Source organism: Solanum stenotomum, chromosome 9 (genome assembly GCF_019186545.1).
Source record: "Solanum stenotomum isolate F172 chromosome 9, ASM1918654v1, whole genome shotgun sequence".
Taxonomy (NCBI): Eukaryota; Viridiplantae; Streptophyta; class Magnoliopsida; order Solanales; family Solanaceae; genus Solanum; species Solanum stenotomum.
The window spans coordinates 54,043,514-54,065,918 of NC_064290.1; the positions used below are offsets into that span (position 1 = coordinate 54,043,514).

The 22,405-nt window shown below is 35.5% G+C and overlaps 2 protein-coding genes across 3 annotated transcripts in view; one reads left to right on the forward strand and one right to left on the reverse strand.

Moving 5' to 3' along the window:
- Positions 1-549, reverse strand: part of LOC125876173 (omega-6 fatty acid desaturase, chloroplastic) — a 6,650-nt gene extending 6,101 nt beyond the window's left edge. The window contains exons 1-2 of the mRNA XM_049557292.1: positions 250-549; positions 101-155 (exon numbers count right to left, since the gene is read on the reverse strand). Coding sequence (XP_049413249.1) covers positions 101-155; positions 250-288 — 94 coding nt within the window. The 5' untranslated portion in view covers positions 289-549. The remainder of the gene's footprint in view (positions 1-100; positions 156-249) is intronic.
- A 4,147-nt stretch (positions 550-4,696) lies between these two features.
- On the forward strand, positions 4,697-20,642 carry LOC125875741 (formin-like protein 18). 2 transcript variants are annotated; one of them, XM_049556771.1, is made up of 18 exons: positions 4,699-5,015; positions 7,833-8,533; positions 9,491-9,712; positions 9,795-12,097; positions 12,196-12,328; positions 13,917-13,988; positions 15,060-15,158; positions 15,256-15,297; positions 15,423-15,503; positions 15,667-15,717; positions 15,836-15,917; positions 16,648-16,742; positions 17,792-17,863; positions 17,944-18,060; positions 19,423-19,491; positions 19,590-19,656; positions 19,912-20,294; positions 20,530-20,642. In XM_049556771.1, the coding sequence occupies exons 1-17, from the start codon at positions 4,943-4,945 to the stop codon at positions 20,049-20,051; spliced, it is 4,419 nt and encodes a 1,472-aa protein (XP_049412728.1). In that variant the 5' UTR covers positions 4,699-4,942; the 3' UTR covers positions 20,052-20,294; positions 20,530-20,642. The 2 variants fall into 2 exon arrangements, with proteins under 2 accessions (XP_049412727.1, XP_049412728.1); XM_049556770.1 differs by lacking the exons at positions 16,648-16,742; positions 17,792-17,863; positions 17,944-18,060; ... (2 more) ...; positions 19,912-20,294; positions 20,530-20,642 and having other exon boundaries at positions 4,697-5,015; positions 9,795-10,593; positions 10,837-12,097; positions 15,667-15,877.
- Positions 20,643-22,405: the final 1,763 nt, after the last annotated feature.

Genomic DNA, 22,405 nt, shown 5'->3' on the forward strand with positions numbered 1-22,405 from the left:
CCCCCCCCCCCCCCACACACACACACACATACAAAAAGTTAACCCTGTTCAAGAAGCAATGCACCCCACGAGAAAATACTAGTAATTTTTATACACATACCTGTAGAAGCAATTTGCCCAATTCTAGTGCTATGAACTGATCTTTTCTTGGAAGCCTATACATTAGAAACCAAAAAAAAAACATAAACTTACAACCAAAATTCACCAATACAAGAACAGTGGAAGCAACTAAAAAAAAAAGGATTTTACCAAGAACAGGAAACCAGAGTTTGCAACACTGCAAGCCATTATAGAGCAAAATTTGCAGAACAAGAACTCACAAAAAACCAAAACCCCACTTAGATTTTTTGGTTCTTTAGCCCTTTTCTTCTCACCCCTTACCTCTTTAACCAATAAAAATTGGTTCTTTACTGTAAAAAATGGTTCTTTATTATAAAAATTGGTTCTTTATTGAAGATAAAGAGTGAAGGGAGGAGAAAGGACCAAAAACTCTTATTTCTGTTGAAGTGATTGGGCTAAGCCGCTATAAGGGCATATGGGGGTTAAGCAATTCACATGGGGCTATATATTGCACTTTGAATTTGAGGTATATAACACATCAACAATGGCTATTTGGACCAAATGTGGATAGAAACTTGTGTTGGGATTTTGAGGGACCCCTTTGAGCTATACTTGCAGACTTTTTGTGGTCAATTTGTAATTTGTCAATTTCTTTGGTTCATTAGAGTTCACTAATTTTTGAAAGTGGGAGTGTTTTTCATTTTATTGGTTTGGATGGTTGCTACCTACCTATCGTTTGATCGTGTAACGATCACACCAACTTGATCGTTACTACAATAGGAATTTTCATCGTTAGATAATAATGAATTTAAAGATATGATATAATAAAATTTAAGTAGTAGTCAAAACAAACATTGTTTTATACAATACAATAGGTAAGAATCATCCAAACAAGTTGTTAATGTTTAGGTACTTCAAAATTAACTTTAATTCGTATTAGACAAAATTTGAAAATCAAGGTCTAAAGTTACAAACTTCAAACATACGAGTCCAAAGTTGGCTTGTCAAAACTCAACGTCATACCTATAAGCTATAAGTATAAAGTTGATTTATTACTTGTGCAGTTCACTTTTCATACATTTAAACTTGACAATTCCCAATTTTAGATCTATATATCTAAAGATTGGTAAGTTTAGACCTGAATGAGTAAAGTTGAAATTAGTACAGATCTAAAATTAGCATACTCTAGCCTCATAGCGAAATTGAATTGCAAAGATACAAAAATACTTTGTGTTTGATACAAGTTTTAATCGTCAATGGTATTTTGCGTGAAATAAACGTTTCTATCAGAATCATGATTCACTATGAAGCAATCAGACAAATTAATTAAAATCATTTCATCTTTAGTAAGAAAACACAAGTTCAGAACTTGAAAATGTCAAGTCTCTTAGTAAGATATAAATTTACTTGTACAATAGACAATCACACTCTTTATATCTCTATCTCTTAACAATATATCGCTTTGGAAAGCATTTATATTGCTTGTAGTGCAAATGTTGGAAACAAGTCTTTGACTGTCTTTGGTCGAGCAATTGCTACATTTCTCGAACAATCATAATTTATATAACTTTTCTATCTCTTTTTCAAGAAAATGAGTCTCAAACAGTTAGTTCTTACCTCTCAATTTTTTTTATACATAGATTTACCTAGCGTGAATTTAAATTTATTGATCAAGTAAATTTCAAACTAAATATCTAAAAAAAATAATCATGATTTAAACACTTATCATGTGCTCAACACATCTCTAAAAAGTTTTCCACCATTAAAACTATGAAATCATAAAGTCCATTAATGTTAGGTTCTATTTGTGGTCTTGTGGACGGTGGACAAGTGACCCATTGATAAAAGTGGCACTGTACAACAAACGGCTTATGTCAATTAGTTTTAATCGATTTTGATAGTCATTAGTCGGAATACGAAAAATGTCTTAATCTATGATTTTCAAGTTGATTTAATTTTTCTTGAATTAACAAAATATTGAATCTCGAGTTTCAAACTGAAATATCATAATATTAAATTCTTACTTACAAATTATAATGCACAAAGCCTCCACAATTTCACTTTTATGGTAAACTNTTTTAAATATTTATTTTTCTTCTTTTGGCAGATATTAGATATCAAAAGAATAAAAAAAAATTCAAAAAATTGACAAAAAAAGATAAATGGTAATCCTGGCCAAAGAGAGGTGCCATGTCAGACTTTTGTTATCCAGCTTTATATATATATATAGATATATAGATTTTACTTCAATTCTTCTTTTATATAGTAGTTGTGTAGTACACTCCCTTCTTGGTAAAAATGACATTTATTTCAAGTTAATAAATATATCGCATATATTATGTGTTTGTACGTAAATTAGATTTAGCATTTAATTTTAATTAATTTAACATGTATTTTTGTCATAATAAATCAGTTAATTATAATAAATTTATATGGTAAAAAGGTCAATATCATTTTTGCTCTAGGTAAGAATGAAGTTAAATTGAAGCCATCAAAATTCATAGCTAATATTAAGCTCCCATTTAACTACGAATTTTAGGAGTATTTAAAAAAAATAAAAAATATATATATTATTTGTTCATGAAATTTGATTAGTTTTTAAGTTCTAAAATGGTCCAGAGGTCTTAGATTCGAGTCTTGGGTATGAAAAAGTTCATGTTAGGGAGAACTTCGCTCTTAAATGAATCTTATGCGACGTGAATCTAATTTAATCAAATCTCAATATAAATATCGAATACAAAATGAAAAATAAAAAAATTCATTTTATTTTCATTCCTAATTATAAAAAATGATAATGTTAACATTAGAACTTTGCGTGAAGTAATTAAAAAAAAAGTTTATTCTTCTTTTAATAGATATCCAAGCACATGAAAAGCCGAGAAGGAAAGGGAAAATAGAAAGAAATGACAATTTTGTGTACATTTCCTAGTGTAACAAGTCTTACATTTTGTAGGTAAAGGTAGGATCGAGTGATCAATAAGGTTCGATGAAAATTATAAGAGAAATATACGTCATTAATTCTTATAGTGTTAATGTTATTACTGCATTAATGATTTTTGTATATCTTGCTTTTAAATCATATAATTTTATTTTATAAAAGTTTAATTTGATATCAACTGAATGAGACATTGTCCATCACCATTCTATATAAATTTACAAGCAAACAAAGTGGCTTCACATCAATTTACAAGGAAAAAAATGTTAAAGAGTAAGTATCGAGCTTGATAGTGATTTTTTTCCTCATAAAGTATGCTTTATTCTAGAATTATTTTCTATTGAGTGTTTAATTTATTATATTGAAAATAACGTGCATTGATACAATCTTAAGAATAAATTGTTTACTTGTAAAAAATACCCAGTATCTAATTATTACATAAAAAAAGAGTTTGAGAGACCTTATTTTATTTTTAGATAACTAATTTTCAGTACTATTATTCCACAATTTGACATAAATAACTTAGTTTGATACTAATAATTAATCTTGACATAACCCGAGTTAATAATTAAATAAAAAATAAAACTGTATTAAATTTTTATCTCACATACATCTTTAAAAACTTTAAGTAGATGTATAGTTTATTAAATTAACTTTGTTAATAATGCTTTAAAATTTTAAATTTAACTATTACTTTATATAATTATTTAATATTAAAATTAGTACAAAAAAAACTCACTTAATTTGCAAAATAGATAAGTAAAATGAAATATCTACTCTCTCCATTTATTTTTAATTGTCATGTTATGCTTTTCGAAAGTCAATTCCACTAATTTTTAAAAGTAAATTAGATCATATTAGTTCAATATTTTAACATTCAAAAGCTACACAAAAAGTACGACCGTGTATCGGTCGATTCAGTTTAATTTTACAATTTATCTGCTTGAGTTATCGGTTATCGATTTGTAAACATGCTAAACTATTATAGAACCATTAAAATATTAACTTATCAATTATTGATTTATTAGTTATTAATCGTTATCGATTTAACCGTTAATATTTGATTAAAAAATATGGAAAATCACTTATAAACAAGGTGACAAACCAAAGAAATCATGCATACGAATTGACAGATTTCATTTTTGCTCAAAAGCAAACACTATCACATTGTAAAATAATCAAGAGTTTGATACAGACAAAAATAAAAGTATGAAATTAAACTCTAAGTCAAGGACTATATGTAATAAATGATATAAATATAATTATTTATTTTTCAATATGTTATCGGTTAACCCGTTAAGAAAATAACATCAAACCATTCAGAAACGATAATAAAAAAATTAAAACCGTTATCGAAATTGCTAAACGAATAACCCATTACCGATAAATCAATAACATTTTTTCGATTCAAATTATCGATTTCAGTTCGATCTTGAACAACTCTAACGAAAAATACTATAAATTACATTATTTTTATTTTTCTCATATCAATATAATGAATAAATAGATTTTAAAGTATTAATCAAAATAATTTTTAAGAAACTATGACAACTAAACAAAAACGTGGACGATTTTTTTTTCCAATACTTCTAAAAAGGGTAGTTTCCCATTAAATGACAAAATTTCCAATATGGGATATATATTGAAGTAAGACACTTGTAATATAAAATTTCCTTTTCCAAAGTCTACGTTGCCTTGCCTAAATGCCTTCCACGTCGTCGTTTTCTTACAAAAATCCATTCTTCTTCTTCCTCTTTATTCGTTAAGCGATCTCTCAAGCTTCAACAAAAACTATCCATTTTCAAAATATACACAAAAATTCACACAAAATATATGTATAGAAACACATATATTATATATATGAATAAATATATTTGTATGTATAGATAGTTTTTTTTTTGTGGAATTTGAAAGGAAGAAGGTGTTTTTTTGAATTATTAAGCGAAAATGGCATTGTTACGGAAATTGTTCTATAGGAAGCCTCCTGATGGACTGTTAGAGATCTGCGAGAGAGTTTATGGTACATTTTTTTTTTTTGTTTTAATTAATGGAGGTTTTGTAATTCTGGATTTTTGTTTGTTTTTATTTTAGATCGAGCTGGAATAAATAGAAAATTTATGATTTTTTGAGTTTTTTTTTTGGTTTGTACTTTATGTTTCAATGTGTGAAATATGTAATTATAATGGGGAAATGGAAATGTGAAGAAATGATTATTCTATGCATTTAAGAGAGTGGTTTAGTGGTTAATGAAGTGGGTTGAGCAACATGAGGTCTCAGGTCCCGAGACAAAAATATTTACTTTTCGTCTATTTCTAGCGTTGGTGGATAGAGTCACCTGCTACATATTGTTGGTGTGAGTCGACTAGTATCACGTAGAATTAGTTGAGGTTGGCCCGGGCACCACAGTTATCATGGTGGTAGGTGATAGGTATTTTGTGGAATTAGTTGAGGGGCGCTTAAGTTTTGTCTACCTGGTACATGTTGTCGAAAGGAGGTGACACGTATGACGTAGAGTTAGTTGAGGTGTGCACGAGTTGGCTCGGGCAACGTGTTTATCATGGTGGGAGGTTGTAGGTATTCCATAGAATTAGTCAAAGTGGGTATACGTTTTATCCACCTAGTACATGTTGTTGGTGGGAGGTGGCACATATATCGTAGAGTTAGTTGAGTTGTGCGCGAGTTGGCTCGGGAACCATGTTTATCATGGTGGGATGTGACAGGTATCCCGTGAAATTAGTCGAAGTGTGCACAAGTTTTGTCCACATGGTACATGCTGGTGGTGGTAGATGGCACGTTTGCTATAGAGTTAATCAAGGCGCACGCAAGTTGGCTCGGGCACCATAGTTATCATGGTGGGAAGTGACATGTATCCCCTGGAATTATTCAAAGTGTGTGCAAGTTAACCCGGATGTCACGGTTAACAAAAAAAGAAGAAGTGATTATTCTCTGTTAAGACATAGAAAATTGGAAAAAGTAATCATTTTTGTTGCCACTTTGAGGCCAGTGAAGATATATTTCCTTGTTTGGATTCGGAAAGGAGCTTTATTATTATTGAAATTGAAGAGGAATGTATTTGGGCCTTTAATACAAATTAAGACTAGACTTTAGCTACTTTTGGATAATTTGAAGTACATGTTTAGACCTGTATGCCAGCTGGCCCTCGGTGATTTCTTGATTATAAGAAAATATCAAAATATGGGATGTTAAGTTGGAATTGTGAGTGGATGAAGCGAGTTGAGGCAAAATGCAAGTTATCTTGCAATGAAGAAACTGTCATATACTTTAATTCACCTAAGCGAAATTCAGTTAATTTTTAGGGAAATTATGTTGTGATGACTATATTGACTGCTGCCAAGTTGGCGACGTTTGGCATGCTAGCTGAGCTGAGTCGAAGCATAAGCTGCTTAATGGGCAGAGGATTCAGCTCATCTTTTTCGCCCAAAATACTCTAGTGTACTACTTGGGAATATATAATTAAAAGCCTGCTTGTGCTTTGTTTAGTATATTTAATGAAATTTCTAAGTTTCTGCTACCAAATTAATCTAAAATAGTGCTTTTCCAAAGTATGGGTCATTTAGTTCGAAGGGTGGTTGTGCTGGACACTAATGCATACAGTTTCATTTGATCTCTCCGGTGTCTGATAGCACAACTGTTCAATTGGACTATTATAAATGAATAAAGGCTAAAGAAGTAATGTAACTATGTATGTGTTCTGATGATTAATGCAAATGATATTATTCTTAGAATATTTTGAAGTAAAAAAACCCAATGGTATGGCTTTAGTGGTCAATGAAGTTGGAGGAGAACCATGAGGTGTCGGGTTCAGATCTTGGTGGAGGAAAAAAACTAAACAGGTGTGGTGGAATAGTCAAGGTGCACGCAACTTGGCGCTTGACACCACCATCACTCAAGGCAAAAGAAAAAACTGAAGTGGAAAACTCCACCACTTAAGAGGTAGAGGATTGAACTGATTCTTTAGGCTGAGAATGTTCTCTATTAGGGTTAGATGAAAGGAAAACCATGTCACCCAGCAGAAAAGGTTAGCTTTCCAGCAGTTGTGAGTTGAACAGTTTTGATCAGTCATNACGCAACTTGGTGCTTGACACCACCATCACTCAAGGCAAAAGAAAAAACTGAAGTGGAAAACTCCGCCACTTAAGAGGTAGAGGATTGAACTGATTCTTTAGGCTGAGAATGTTCTCTATTAGGGTTAGATGAAAGGAAAACCATGTCACCCAGCAGAAAAGGTTAGCTTTCCAGCAGTTGTGAGTTGAACAGTTTTGATCAGTCATACTTTGATGTGTAGAACAAAAAGGTAAAAATACTCGAGGAAGTGATGCTCTAGATAATCTTCAATCAGTAGTGATTTTTTCAATTTTATCAAGTTTTGAGTACATGTAAATTAGGTATCTTACTCTTACGTGACCCAAAAAAAGGTGGAAGGAATGGAGAAAATACTGAATCTAATAAAGACAACAACTCAAATGTGATGTTATTCAATCAATGCCTTAAAAACTAAAAGGGACACTGTCAAGAAACACCTTGGCGTGCTTCCTTGAAGTGTTTCAAACAGTATTGTGACAATAGAATCCAAATTTCTTCTCCTTGAAAAGGGAGAAAAACGGAACTGTAATGTGGCAAGAGAAAATGGTTTTCACTGTTAATTTTATTTTCAAAATATTTATGTTTAGATTTCGACATAATGCAGGAGGCCGAGATTATTACAGCTGAGTCATGCCATCTCTGTTTATCAACACAAAAGTATTTTGTGACTTGACAATGTTAATGCCTGTTGGTACATCAGTTTTGCTAATAATTTGTTCTATTTTATATGCAGTGTTTGATTGCTGTTTCACCACTGATGTTTGGGAGGAAGAAAATTACAAAGGCTATGCAGGAGGTGTGATTAGTCAACTTCGGGATCATTACCCTGACGCGTCAATATTGGTTTTTAATTTTCGTGAGGGTGTGTCGCAGAGCCTGATGGCAAATATTCTGTCTGAGTATGATCTGACAATAATGGACTACCCTCGGCACTATGAGGGTTGCCCCTTGCTTTCAATGGAAGTGATGCACCATTTTCTAAGATCCGGTGAAAGTTGGCTCTCACTTGGGCAACAAAATGTGCTTTTAATGCACTGTGAACGGGGTGGTTGGCCAGTTTTGGCATTTATGTTGGCTGCGCTATTGATATACAGGAAACATTACACTGGAGAGCAGAAGACCTTAGACATGATTTATAAGCAGGCTCCTCGTGAACTTTTGTACTTGCTGCAGCCACTGAATCCAATTCCTTCTCAGCTAAGATACCTACAGTATGTAGCCAGGAGGAATGTGAACATGCAGTGGCCTCCATTGGATAGAGCACTCACATTGGATTGCATCATTATTAGGGCTATACCTAATTTTGATGGCGAGGGTGGTTGCCGGCCAATATTTCGTATCTATGGACAGGACCCGTTTCTAGTTTCTGATCGATCGCCAAAAATTTTGTTCTCAACTCCAAAGAGGAATAAAGTTGTCCGGCATTACAAGCAGGTAATATGTTTTTTTCCTCTACTAAAATCATATGTTACTTCCAAAGGGTTTATGCTATCTTTGAGGAAGGGTATCTTTATTCTATTTTGTTGATTAGACATGATGCTTGGTGCAAGTGGCGAAGCCAGGAATTTCACGAAGGGTGTCCTGAAATTGCACAACAAAAGCTTTTTTTAAAAAGGAGAAAAAAATTGTTGCTAATGAGATTCAAACACGCGAGCACTAGCTCATTGAAGGGGTCCGAAACTCATTAAATGGGTCTGAAACCACTGGGCCACAACAACCTATTTTGTCAAGGGTGTCCAAAATACGTTATTTAATCACTTTGTGTCATTTTACTTGTATATACAATATTTTTTTCCGACAAAACCCTGACATGCACGTGGCTCCGCCCCTGCTTGTTTCTAGGACTGACATATAGCCTTGTCAGATTCATTTATAGTTGAAAAAACACATGTGAATAGTGTCCAAATAGACCAAGGAACATATGGGGAACTTTATCTATGATAGTACAACTTATTGTATTTCAATGAGATCAATATGTTTGACTTAGAGTGGATCAACTACCTAATATTTAATTTTCTACAGTTCTCTCGCTTCTTTCATCTTCCCAAAGAAGCAATTTTACGGTTTTTCCTCTGCTCTATGACCTTGTTAATTTGTCAAGCGGTGGTCTTCCGTTGGGATTGAGATGTCTGATTTAGAGTGAATTGGACTATTTAACAAGTTGTTCTACTTGAACCTTGTGACATTTTGTTCTAATGCCATTATTCTTATGATTTTGCTCAAGTGGAGTTCAGTTGAGTTAGGTTGTTAATTTCACATGCTTGAAAATGCATGTACCTGTTATATCTTGGTCTTTCTCCCTCGCCCCCTCTTTCCCATTCTTGTTATGCATGCCCTCTTAGGACCCAACTGACTAGTATTGATTCGACATTCCTTATAATATCATTTCAGGCCGAATGTGAATTGGTTAAGATTGATATCAATTGCCATATTCAAGGCGATGTTGTGTTGGAATGTATTTGCTTGCACGATGATTTGGAGCGGGAACAGATGATGTTTAGGACCATGTTTAACACAGCTTTTATTAGGTCAAACATTTTGATTCTTAATCGTGATGAACTTGACACGTTATGGGATGCTAAAGATCAATTTCCAAAAGATTTCAGAGCAGAGGTATGTTTTTTTTTTTTGTTGTTGTTGATACTCTCCAGCTAGAAGCATATTGTAATTTATGAAAGTTATGCTCTGGATGAAGGTTCTTTTCTCAGAGATGGACACTGCTGCTTCTGTTCTTCCTGTAGATTTGTCCTGTTTTGAGGAGAAGGATGGCCTACCAGTGGAGGCATTTGCCAAAGTTCAGGAAATCTTTAGCTCTGTGGATTGGATAAGTCCAAAGGCTGGTGCTGCTTGTAATGTGCTCCAACAAATAACCACGTCAGGTTTAATTCAGGAAAATTTGGAATCCGTTCCTCCCCTGTCTACAGACACTAGCATGCTCCTCGATCAAGCAAATTTGGAGACTCCTGGAGAGAGGAAGGGACCTGCACCAGTGGACAATGATGCAAAGGGCTCGTCACCATTTACATTGGAGCAGCAGTCTATGTCATCCATAAAATCATCCTCCAAAGTACAACAAAGTGACCAACAGAAAGTTGAAGCTCAATTTATTGGGACCAAAAGTGAGATGAAGGTGTCAAAACTGCAGCCGTCAATTCCTCGTTCAAAACCTTCTCCTGCTGACCTTAGTACAGAACCTAGTGTGTCTTCTGTGCCATCACAACAGTCCCTGTACGTTCTTCCAACGTCGGAACATCCTCCACTTATAAAGAAGTTGGATCCTCATGTACAAGAATGTGATAAGCTGAATGACCTTCCTTCCCTACCTGAGACCAGGACTCCACCCTTCAAGACCAGCATTCCAACTTCACCTTCATCCTCATCCATACCTGGGAAGGATCAGGGTATTGGTATTGGACTAGTTCTATCTCCTACTCCAGTGACACCAGCACCGCTCACTCCTCCCATGAAGGATAAATTAGTCACTGGAACTGTACCTTATGCATCTCCGGCTGCTCTACCCAGAACCCAAGGTCCTCCAATTGTATCCTTGAAGGATGAGAAACCTACTTCGTCTCAACCTGATACATATCTGCTTCCTCTAGCAGCACAGAAGCCAGATCATAAAGGAGAACCTGCTTCACCTCCTCATCTTACTGGGTTGTCTCTGTCTCCTTCCCCCTTGGCACCATCACCACAGACTCCTCCTGTGAAGGATAAACTAGTCACTGGAACTGTACCTTCTGCATCTCAGGCTACTCCACCCAGAACACAATGTTCTCCAATTGTTTCCTTGAAGGATGATAGACCTACTATGTCCCAATCTGATGCACCTCTGCTTCCTCCGACAGTGCAGCAGCCAGCTTATGAAGGGGAGTCTACTTCACCTCCTCGGACAGCGCAGCAGCCAGGTGATGAAGCTGCTGAAAAGGAACCTACTCGACCTCTTCATCCTTCTAAAAGTTGTCCTCCATCCCTAGCTCCTCCTAATTCCTCTTCTCCATCAGCTGCCATTCCCTTTATCAAACCTTTAGAACAACAGTTCGTCCAGAGTAGTAATTTTTCACCACCACCACCGCCACCGCCACTGCCATCGTCACAACATCCAATCCCTCTATTGAACGAGAATGTTGCTTCCATTGGTGGATCACCTCAGCCACCTGTTCCTCCCACTCCACCTTTGAAGGAACATTCAGTTTTCAGAGGGGTGCCATCACCTCCACCACTTCCGCCTCCACCTCCACCTCCTCGAGACTCATGCCCATTATTTACACCCCCAGTATTGAGCAAGAATTCTGTCTGTACTAGTGAACCACTTGAACCAGTCCCAACTTTGAAGGGAAGTTCAGCTTTTAGAGATAAGTCACCGCCACTACCACCACCTCCTCCTCCACCTCCATGCCAGTTAACTACAACCCAAATGTTGAACACAAATTCTGCCTCTATTTGTGAACCGCCTCCACCTCCACCTCCATCTCCACCTCCACCTCCACCTACTCCACCTTTGAAGGACAAAGTTGTTCCCCCAACCAGGGTGCCACCACCCCTGCCTCCACCTCCTCCTGTGCAATCTATGAAGGAGAACTCCTCGTTCAATGGTGGACCCTCTCCACCTCCACCCCCTCCTTTTCCTGCTGCTCAAGCTTCTAAGCCTGCGAATGTATCTGCAATGCCACCACCTCCTCCTCCTCCTGCGTTGGGTTCTCGACAAAGTGTCCCTTCTGCTCCCCCTCCTCCAGTCCCTTCTCTTAAGCCTGATCTAAAAGCAGGTGCTGGTATGATACAGTCAGCATCCAAAGGTAGTAATCTCCCTACTTCTCCATCTCCACCCCCACCTTCTGCTCCTCCACCTGGCTTAAAGGGACGAGGACCATTGTCTCGTACCATGAATTCAAGAAGTCAGTCATCAAAGAAACTGAAGCCTTTGCATTGGTTAAAAATATCTAGAGCAGTCTCAGGAAGCTTGTGGGCCGAGGCTCAAAAATGTAGTGATGCTCCCAAGTAGGTGCTAACTATGAGTGTGAAATTAGCCATTAGTCAATTTTCTTAAAATTCTTTCCAGATATAACTTCTGAGGTCCTCCAATTTCTATTTGATAGGGCACCAGAGATTGATATATCAGAGCTTGAATCCCTCTTTTCAGCTGCAGTTCCAACTTCAGGACAAGGCAGTTCAGGTGGGAAAAGGAATTCGGGGACCTCAATGGGACAGAAGCCGGAGAAAGTGCAACTGGTAATTGCTTATGACTATATGACATCTGAGGTTCCTTGTAGATTTTCATAAAAAATTTCCCTAGATCATTTTATCTTTATACAGTCATTTGCAAAGTTCCTGGTGCAGGTGTTCCATGGTTTGACATAAATCTCAGAATCTTAAATATTATGAACAGTCTAATTCTAACGTACACTTTCTGATCATGGTCTTGTACTTCATTACTTCCTTTAATGCAGCTTGTTCCCCAATCCCTCTTTCTTGACACGATTCTGTGTTTTCATGTGGTTCCTTTTTGGATCAGCTAGTTTTCAGCTTAAGAAACTTTGTTTTCAGAAGGGTTTCTGGAATGAAATTCTTTGGCTGAAATTTGGTACTTAATTCCTAAAAACCTTAGTGTGTAAAGAGAGAAGCACAGTGCTGACATTTTGTAGGCATTTTTGCTCTCAGTAATCTTTATTTTTCTTTTTAATGTAATATCACTTGATATATAGCATGTTTAGATAGGAGGTCGCACTGATTCCTTAAAAATCATACTTAAATTTACATATAAATATTAATTCCAGAATGGACCATGGTTGGATTGTCTAGAATGTCAAATCTGAAAGCTGTCAAATGTGCATGGTGTTATTCATTCAGAACCGTCCCTTAATTACTGAATAACATAATTAAAGACACTAGGACCAATAGTTTCACTATTGAGGATGCCAAACCTTATGGCAGTTGGTCCTTTTCTTTAAAAGAAAGTTGTTGGAAAAAAGGAACTGCATAGGTCAGTGCACTGTACTGAGGCAGCCGTGTAATTGGATTTTAATCTTTATTCACATTGTTTGAATCTAGGGTCAACAGATTTATTATACTCATGATTGAGGTCGGCCCTTTCCCCGACTTTGCGTGAACGCATGATTGGATGTTTTGTGCACCAGTCTGCCTTTTTGTTTAATTGAGGGTCAGTAAAATATAAGCTATTGCTTTACCTTATCAAAAATAAATAAATATCAGCTATTGCCAGCTATTGCTGCACCCAAGAGTGTGACCTAGTGGTCAAGGAAGTTGGGGGAGAACCATGAGGTCTCAGGTTCTAGTTCACACTAGGTGATTTCTTCCAATATGTCAAAGCTTTGGTAGAAAACATCACCTGGTATCTGTGTTGTGCTGGTGGGAGGTAGCAGTATCCGGTGGAATAGTCGAGGTGCGCAAGTTGGCCAGACATCACGTCATAAAAAAATTATTGCTTTTATTCTAACAAATATTTACATTGTTCTGTATCTTAAAAAATCTAATTAATAAATTATGTCTCTTAGGCCTGTAGATTGGGATATTTTACAGTTATATAATACCATGGTGATTGGACAAACAAAATCTTTTAATTCTGCTTCTCAAGTTTGTTTCCACAGATTATCTAAGCTTCTTTGTCACAGATTCAGTGAAAAACCTATTCATGAGTAACATCTGATAGAATCCATTTCCACCTGATACTCATATAGCTCTGTGGAAGCCACTGCCTGTTCTCTCCTCGCATATAGCTGCGGAGAAAAGATGGAAGTGTGGCACTATTTCAGCTCTTCCATGTTCTAAGAGAGCATTTACCTGAACTCTATTTTGGCAGGTTGATCATAGACGAGCTTATAATTGTGAAATCATGCTTTCTAAGGTGAAAATACCACTGCATGAAATGCTGGTAAGCTGTATACATATACAATTGGCTTTCTTTTTGGATAGTATGGTTATTCTAGAATATATATCTCTGACATACAGCTGTTTGTACCAATTGTTTGTATTCATCTGTGTCATATATCTTGGGTAATCATTTATCCACTTCTGTATGCCTGCAGTAGGGTGGTGCTGTTATCACAATGATTCATTTGACATTTCAAGTTCTAATAGTTAAAGCATGTTATGTGTCCCATATTTTATAGCTTCCAGTGTTTGACTGATTTTTGTGTTCTTGATAAGCAATTATTGTAAACTGTGTGCCATTGTTCTTAGACTGCTTATCTGTATAATTTTCACTCCCTTCTGTTTTCTCAATTTTGTACTTAACTTCCTCTCAGAAATATGAATAACAATCACATTGTAGACCTTGTTAGAGATTCTTTGCGAGATGTTCAGTTTTCAAATAAACATCTGTAGTAACAATATCCATGCTTAAATGGGAACTTACTATTGATTTGGACTCTGTCTGCTTAATTGTATTGGTAAAAAACTTACGTCTTTTAATATCGTAAGACTCTACTTTATTGTATAACCAATGTACATATCCCTGCTGATTTAAGTATAATCTGATATTTAAAGAAAACAAAGCCATTCAAGTATCACCTATCCCGAGACAAGGTGTTTGTACGAGTTGAATCTTGTAATCACAAACTTTAGTCCTGGTTGTGCACTTTTTGCATGCTAAATGTTCTCATTTTTAACCTTCTCCACCTCTTCCTGTCATCTCTCTTTGTGATGGTCCGTGGACCATAATCCTGCATATAGTCGAGTTACATTGAAATGTGATTATTTCCAAGAATGACGTACACACACACCCCTACACCCAAACACTTCTTTAGATTAATTATATATTGGTGGTGGATGGGTAATTGTTCTCCTTATATGGTTTTGGACAATCCTTACCTCATGAGCTAGCTTTTGGGGTTGAGGTAGGCCCAAGGTCCATGAATATAACGTCAATTGTGTGGATTATTTTCTGTTAAAAGTTGGATTATGCTTCCAATTGTTGGCTACCAATTTTTAATAATTTCAACAGAACTCGGTGCTTGCACTGGAAGATTCTGCACTAGATGTGGATCAGGTGGAGAATCTGATTAAGTTTTGCCCAACCAAGGAGGAGATGGAAACTCTCAAGGTGAAAGATCTGATTGAAAAGAGTTAAGGAAAACTAATAATTAAATGTACATAGGAACACAGTGAATAACCTTGTTTTAGTTGCATTTCTGCTTCAGGGTTATAAAGGAGAGAAGGAGAAGTTGGGTCGATGTGAACAGGTTTGTTCATTGTGAAATGACCTTTTTTTCTTTAATTTTGCTTACTATCCCACTTTATCCTGTATGGAATTGATTGGACCATTTATATAGTAACATCTAATTGTAAGATCTCTTCGTTGTTGCAGTTTATGTTAGAGTTGATGCAAGTACCACGAACAGAGTCCAAGCTGCGAGTTTTTTCGTTTAAGATTCAGTTTGAATCTCAGGTGAGAAGATGGCAGATGCCAACCTCCTGGTTCTATTCTTTTACTGATTGAGCTGCTATATTTTCTATTTTAATAGATTCCACTTGGCCTGGTTCTGCTGCCTCTTTGCTGCACTGGGAATGTTTCGCTTGCTGACAGCATATTTGTTCTCTTTCAATTTCAGGTTTCTGAGCTAAGGAAGAGTCTGAATATTGTGAATTCGGCAGCTGATCAGGCACATTTCTTTTGTTTTTTCTTTCCACCTTTAATGCTTTACCACTTTTAGATGAGACAAGAGGTTTCTTTCTTGATGCTGTCCTTGAATATCATCTTCTCTTTGATGTTGTAATCAGATAAAAGGTTCATCAAAATTGAAAAGGATTATGCAAACAATTCTCTCTCTCGGAAATGCTTTGAACCAGGGAACTGCTAGAGGTGGGTAAACATCTCTTTTATTTTCAAGCATATCTGCTATTGATTTCTTCATTGTGGCGTCTTATTTTTCTCTGAGGGAGTGAGTTGAAGAGTTCCCCTACCCAAAAGAAAAGGAGTGACCTGTTTGACAAATGACAAAAGAAATTACACAATATATGGGGGTGTGGAATTGAGAAATTAAATACACATCATCAACACTTAAACCTATTAGCTTAGACCATTCACCTATGTTGGTGCACTTACCACATCAAATAATCAGGTCCAGCTTTGTATAGAAGATTAACTGATGTTGTTCCTGCTAAGGACCAACTAAACTTGCTTTTTTCAAATCCCTGTAGGGTGGAAACCACAGCCTGTAGGGTGGAAACCACAGCCTGCATGTCTGTTATTTGAATAGGTCTAATTCTTATGGAGATTTACCCAATTATGTTTCATGAAATTTTTGGAAAATTGGTCCCACCAAAAGATTTCCAAGTTGAGAACTTCTTCAGCAGTAGAAATCTAAACTCTAGATAAGGAAAACATGTCAAATAAATCAACTGGGTATGGCTCAAAGCTTTTCTGATGAAATGATATATCTCTGCAATTGTCATCTCCTTTGGCTTTTCTGGTCTTGAAATTATTGAAAAATCCCTGCTTCATTTAGATGATAAATGCAGTTCTTACAAAAAAAGAAATCTTTGAGCAATTATCTTCGTCTCATCTAATAATCTCTTGATGATTTCTGTAGGTTCTGCTGTTGGATTCAGGTTAGATAGCCTCCTAAAACTAACAGAGACACGTGCACGGAACAATAAGATGACTCTCATGCATTATCTTTGCAAGGTACAGTCTTTGATCGGCACTCTTCTTGATGAAAGCATGATGATATGGTTGACTAATATTTTGGGGGTGGTGTTTTCTATTACACACATATTTCCTCCTATCTTGAGCAGAATGCAGATTAAAATTTGTTCACTTAGTCCCCAATTTCTTGGCAGATCTGATTGTTTTCTGAAATAAATGAGTCATAGCATTTCATTTATGTGATGCTTGGTCAGTGATTAGTAGAATGCACATTAAGATAAAGCCAGCTTTCAAGGACATTTGCTCGTTTGGAAGGGATCATCTATGTTGAGCATGAGTTAAATTTTCTCTTATCTGTGACCTGAATTTACATAATCAGATCAGCTGATTGCACCTTCTCTCATTAGATCCTTTTCAATTGTGTCCCAGGATCATCTGTAAAAGAAATCTGTATCGGCTTTTATCTAGCTAAAAGTATCTATTTCTGAAGTTAGTAAAGACAAATTATAAATTCAACCCTAACTGGTCAGGTTGAGAAAAAGGAATTAGTGTCTGAAGTTCGTTGGATAAATCAGGGATTATCTCTTTACTTGGGTTTTTGAATCTGTATATAAGTTGATTATAAGAAGCTTAGCTGAAAGGAAGAATAAAAGTCTTATTTTAAAAATAAAAAACAAAATAAAGAATGACTAGATGCACAGGAATGGATCTTTTCTCACGACATGCAATCAAATCACAAAACTTGGCTTTTTACATTGTTATCAGCTTCCTCGCATTTATCAAATCAATCTATATAATTATCTCTATCCCAAAAGTTGCATGGCGCATGTGGTACTTCCAGATTTCTTATCCTATTGATGTTAAATTATCCTCTAGCACTTAGGCTCTGACCAGTATGAACCTTTTCTTTATAAAGTGTTACCATAACAACTATGTGTCTTTATATTCACTATTTTCTTGTCATTGCGCTGGTATCTTACTACTTGTAACTCAAGATTTTCACTTGGGAAAATGATTTGAATTTGAGTTTACCTTATGTTAGCAACCAGCATATTTTACAAGATGCTTAAAGAAATTTTCTCTGCCAGGTACTTGCTGACAAATTGCCCGAACTGCTAGATTTTTCTAATGATCTTTCTAGCTTGGAACCTTGCGCAAAGGTATCATTATTTGGACCAACCAATGATAAGTTCACTGTAGAAATATGACTGACAATGGTCTGATTAAAAATTTTCTGCAGATACAACTGAAATTTCTTGCAGAGGAGATGCAAGCTATTAGCAAAGGACTGGAGAAAGTTGTACAAGAACTGTCTATGTCTGAGAACGATGGACCTGTGTCTGAGAATTTCCGTAAGGTAAGTCATGACTACATAATACTGATTTCTGTGTACCGTCAGATTCTGTCTCTTCCTCTTTCTGGACCACTCTACCCGCTCAATCAAAAATGAAAATAAATAAGCGTGATGTTGGCATCCACTGAGATGCGCCGAAGTAGTGATCACAGTAGATGATAGCGCATTTTAAGAAGCCGAATCCTCCTAGATTCCACTATGCAATTCAGAACTGAAAAATTCTCTCGTGATGAAGGCTCTAATTCACTTCTATTCTTTCTTATAATGGATAATGAGAAAGAAAAAGAATTCTAAGTCAAGACACTCCTTGGTAATATATAATGTTGAGCAGGAAGAGCAAAAAGTTCTCACTGTAATAAAAAACACCAAGAGCGGAATGGGGATCTGTGGAAGAATAAAGATCCTAGTAGACGAGCAGAGCATTATACCAAATCGGAAATCTAGAGTGGTGAAGAAGATAGGAAAAGAAGTGTTGTCAGAGGGAGCCACAAACAAGAGAGAAAACATTTATTCTTTTGTAAGACACTGACCTTCTTTTATCCCAGCTCCTCCCTTTCCTCAATCTGATGCGTAAGACCTGAAACAGCCAGCCATCCACTTTCTAGTTTTGTACCCATAAGCTGTGGTACTGGTGTTAGAGCTGTATAACTGCTGACATATGTGCACTTTCAAGGGGGTCTTATGATCATGAGTAGATATGCTGTGGAAAGCCCTAATTGACTTGGGACTTTGGTTCCGGATTGTAAAGATATGGCACCTGGGCCTAACTCAACCCCAAAAGTTAGCTCACAAGGGGAGGATTGCCCAAGTCCATATAAGGAGACCACCAATCCATTCCCCAAACAATGTGGTACTTTTACCCACTCTAATTCCCCCCTTCACGCCCAGGCCCAAATAGAGCATGGACCGGGCATCCAAACGGAGATGGACCTGACTCTGATACCATGACCATCTCATCTAAAAGCTTACCCACTTCAACAATCATTGTTGTCCTGGGCATAATTTAGTTTCTTTTCCTCATTGGTCCAAGATAATCCCCTGGTTTGAGATGAAAGTATGGGAGTTCTGTTTCTTTTTTACTTCATCTCATGTCATCCTTAAGCTTGGTAACTTCATCATCCTTTTTGATCATTCTTGATTAAGACGAGGAGGAAAAAAGCACTCATGTATCCTTGTCACTGGAATGGGATTCCTCTTATTAACTCTTTTCTTATTCCTATTCTTTTTTTTTACTTGGGATAGCCGATGGAATCAAAAAAGAGATCTTGAAACATTTTGTTTGCACATGTTGTGCTGGTAGAACAAGAGAGATCAGAAAGTAGACAATGAATATTCTCATTGATTAGTATAATTGCCGTTTGCCAGGCTTTGAAGGAGTTTCTCTGTTATGCTGAAGGTGAAGTGAGGGCCTTGGCTCAACTTTATTCTGGTGTGGTAAGTCTTATTCCTAACAGCATTTTTCGTGGTCGTTTGGTGTCTTACCACATTGAGATGTTCCTAACGGTATGTTTTTCTTCTTTATGTTCCAACAGGGTAGAAATGTTGACACATTGATTCTATACTTTGGAGAAGATCCAGCTCGTTGCCCATTTGAACAAGGTAATGTTTGATAAGTGATCATCTAAAAAAAATGTGCTTCAGATTTTCTGTGATCCCTTGCCTTGTGGTAGCGTTTGTTCATATCACTAAATATTTTGAGTTTACTATTCTACATGGGTACACATTATACAAAGCATTTTGTATGATCATTTTCAAAACTGGTAACAAAGCATTTTGGATGATCATATGTGCACAGTTAGACCTGTAGCTATAAATGAGGTGCCCAGCTTAACGTCGTTCCTCTTTTTCCCCTAGTTATCACAACGTTACTAAACTTCCGAAGGATGTTCAATCAAGCCCTAGAGGAAAACCGGAAGCAGGTGGAGTTTGAGAGAAAGAAAGCAGAGAAGGAAGCAGTGGAGAAGCAGAAGATGAGTCATTCGGAGAAAACTTGACACCGTCTGGAATAATGTATTCTTATATGAAAAGAGCATGATCATGTCTTCATTGAAAACATGAGAGCAACTTTTCTTTGTCATGGCAAAGCTTCATTGAGATTGAAGATTTCACGGGGAGCGAGAAATCAGTTATCTAATGGATATAAAGAACGATGTACATTTCTCTGCAGAAAAACTGGATAATGTTGGTTTAGGTTCAATGCCACCCACAGAGTTCTTCTATATCCTTGTTTATGAGAGGTAATCCCAGAACTGCATGCTGTTGCTGCCTATGTTGCTCAGACTCTCTAAAAAAATGTGCCCCTGGTGCATGTCGGATACTTCAAAACTAGTGCTTTTTTGAAGGATCTAACACAGGTGCAACAACATTTTTGAAGAGTCCGAGCAACATAGTCACTTGCTGCTCCTTTTCTGTTTACTGACCCTTTCTATAACTCTTGTTTTTTTTGTTTATTTCATTTCAACTTTCTTGCAGAATCTTAGAGTATGCAGATGGAATTACTTTGGTGAGGTAGGCTTATTGTACATATTTATTTATTAGGAAAAGAATGTAGAAATTCTTTGAGAAGATTTTTTTATTTTTTATTTTTTCAAAAAATGATAACATAGAAATTTGTTGTCCATTTTGTTAAATCTTTCAGTTAGTGTCATTTTTTATTCCCTGTATTTCATGGTGATGATACTAGTTCAGTCTTAGTTTTTGTGGTTCATCCTATTACCATATATTTTTGTATTATTATTTTTTTTCAATTCATTTTATGCAAGTATTTATTAGAGTTGAGATATAACTTTGTTTGATAATTATGATCTCTTTACAATGAAAATATATGAATAATTAGCTTGTTGTACTCATCCAAGTCTTGTTTTTTTCTAAACCATTTTTCAGTTTGCTAAAGTTGTGTATTTTTAAAAAGTATTTTTTGAAAAATACTTATGTAGTTTTTGCTTGGTCATGGCTTTCAAAAAGTATTTTTGTTGAGAAGTTATTTTTTTATTTATTTTTTAAAATTATCACTAGAACGATTGCTCTCTTAATTTATTTCTCGCTCATTTTTTTTTCTAATCTAAAGCTCCCAAACAGAGTATATTTGCTTTTTAATTGTTTCTTCAAAGTTGCAATTGAAGGTAACTTTGATATCAAGCTGTAATAACTAAAACAATCATTCCTTCGATTTCTTTCATTTTTATGTGATGATGTTTAACTCGATAAAAAAAATTAGTCAAAGTTGGAAGTAAACAACTTTTATGTTTATGTATGTAAATAATAATATAGATTTGGCAATATCACGTGCCGTCAACGCTCAGCATGTGGAGCAAAGTTCAAAAAGCCACCAAGAAACTAATATTTTTTTTAGTGGAAGCAATAAATTAATAAACTTTTTATATTTAACTTAAAATTATAATGCAAACAGTTCTGCACACTCTTCCAAGTCTCCCTTCTGTACATAAGAAAATAATAATAATAATAATAATAATAATAATAATAATAATCATCTCGAGCCCACAAGATGAATAAAGAATGTGTATAAATTTTCGTCTAAGTTGTGTTAGTTACGAATGTGTAAAAAACAGAAAAAAGTAAATTTACCTAGTAATGGTAGCCAGCGATCTCTCCTCTGAATATTAGTATTTTTTTCCACTAATGTCTCGTCTGGTAATAGTAGTTTCCTCCTCCCGCCATTTTACCCTTATAACGATCCTAGAACTCAAAGCAGTCTTACAGGACATAATAGGTAACATTTAACCTCTATACACTATATAAGTATGCAATCAGTCAATGATAAAGTTAGAATTTTCATTAAGAACATTCAAAAACTAATGTATACACACAAAAAATAACTTATGACCTATATACTTCGTATAATTTTATATATTATATAACATAATTATTTGACAAAAAAATATCCAACTATATATGGCTATGAAACTGACATCAAATCACCCTTCGTCTAAAATGACTCCGCTCATAACTCAAAGAAGGGTCATGTGGGGATAAAGAGAAAAATAATTAATTGAATGTGAAGCAATTGCAAACGACCATAAAGCAAAACAAAATAATAGGAAGGTCCCTTTAATTTCACGTGTTGGTGAAACATAACAGATCAACAACATTGCTTTTTTTTTTTTTTTTTTGGTCACAATCCAAATGCAGCCTTATCCACCTATGCTTTAATTTCACATGCTTAAAAATAAAAAAAAGGTAATTAAAAGATACATTATTAATTATTATTATTTTAAAAAAAAACCTTTTCTACATTCATCCCAACGTTCTTCACTTTTTTTCTTCCATTTAACATGAGTTAGGAATAGTGTTGGGGAAAATATAATAGAGTAAATAATAGTCTCCATTT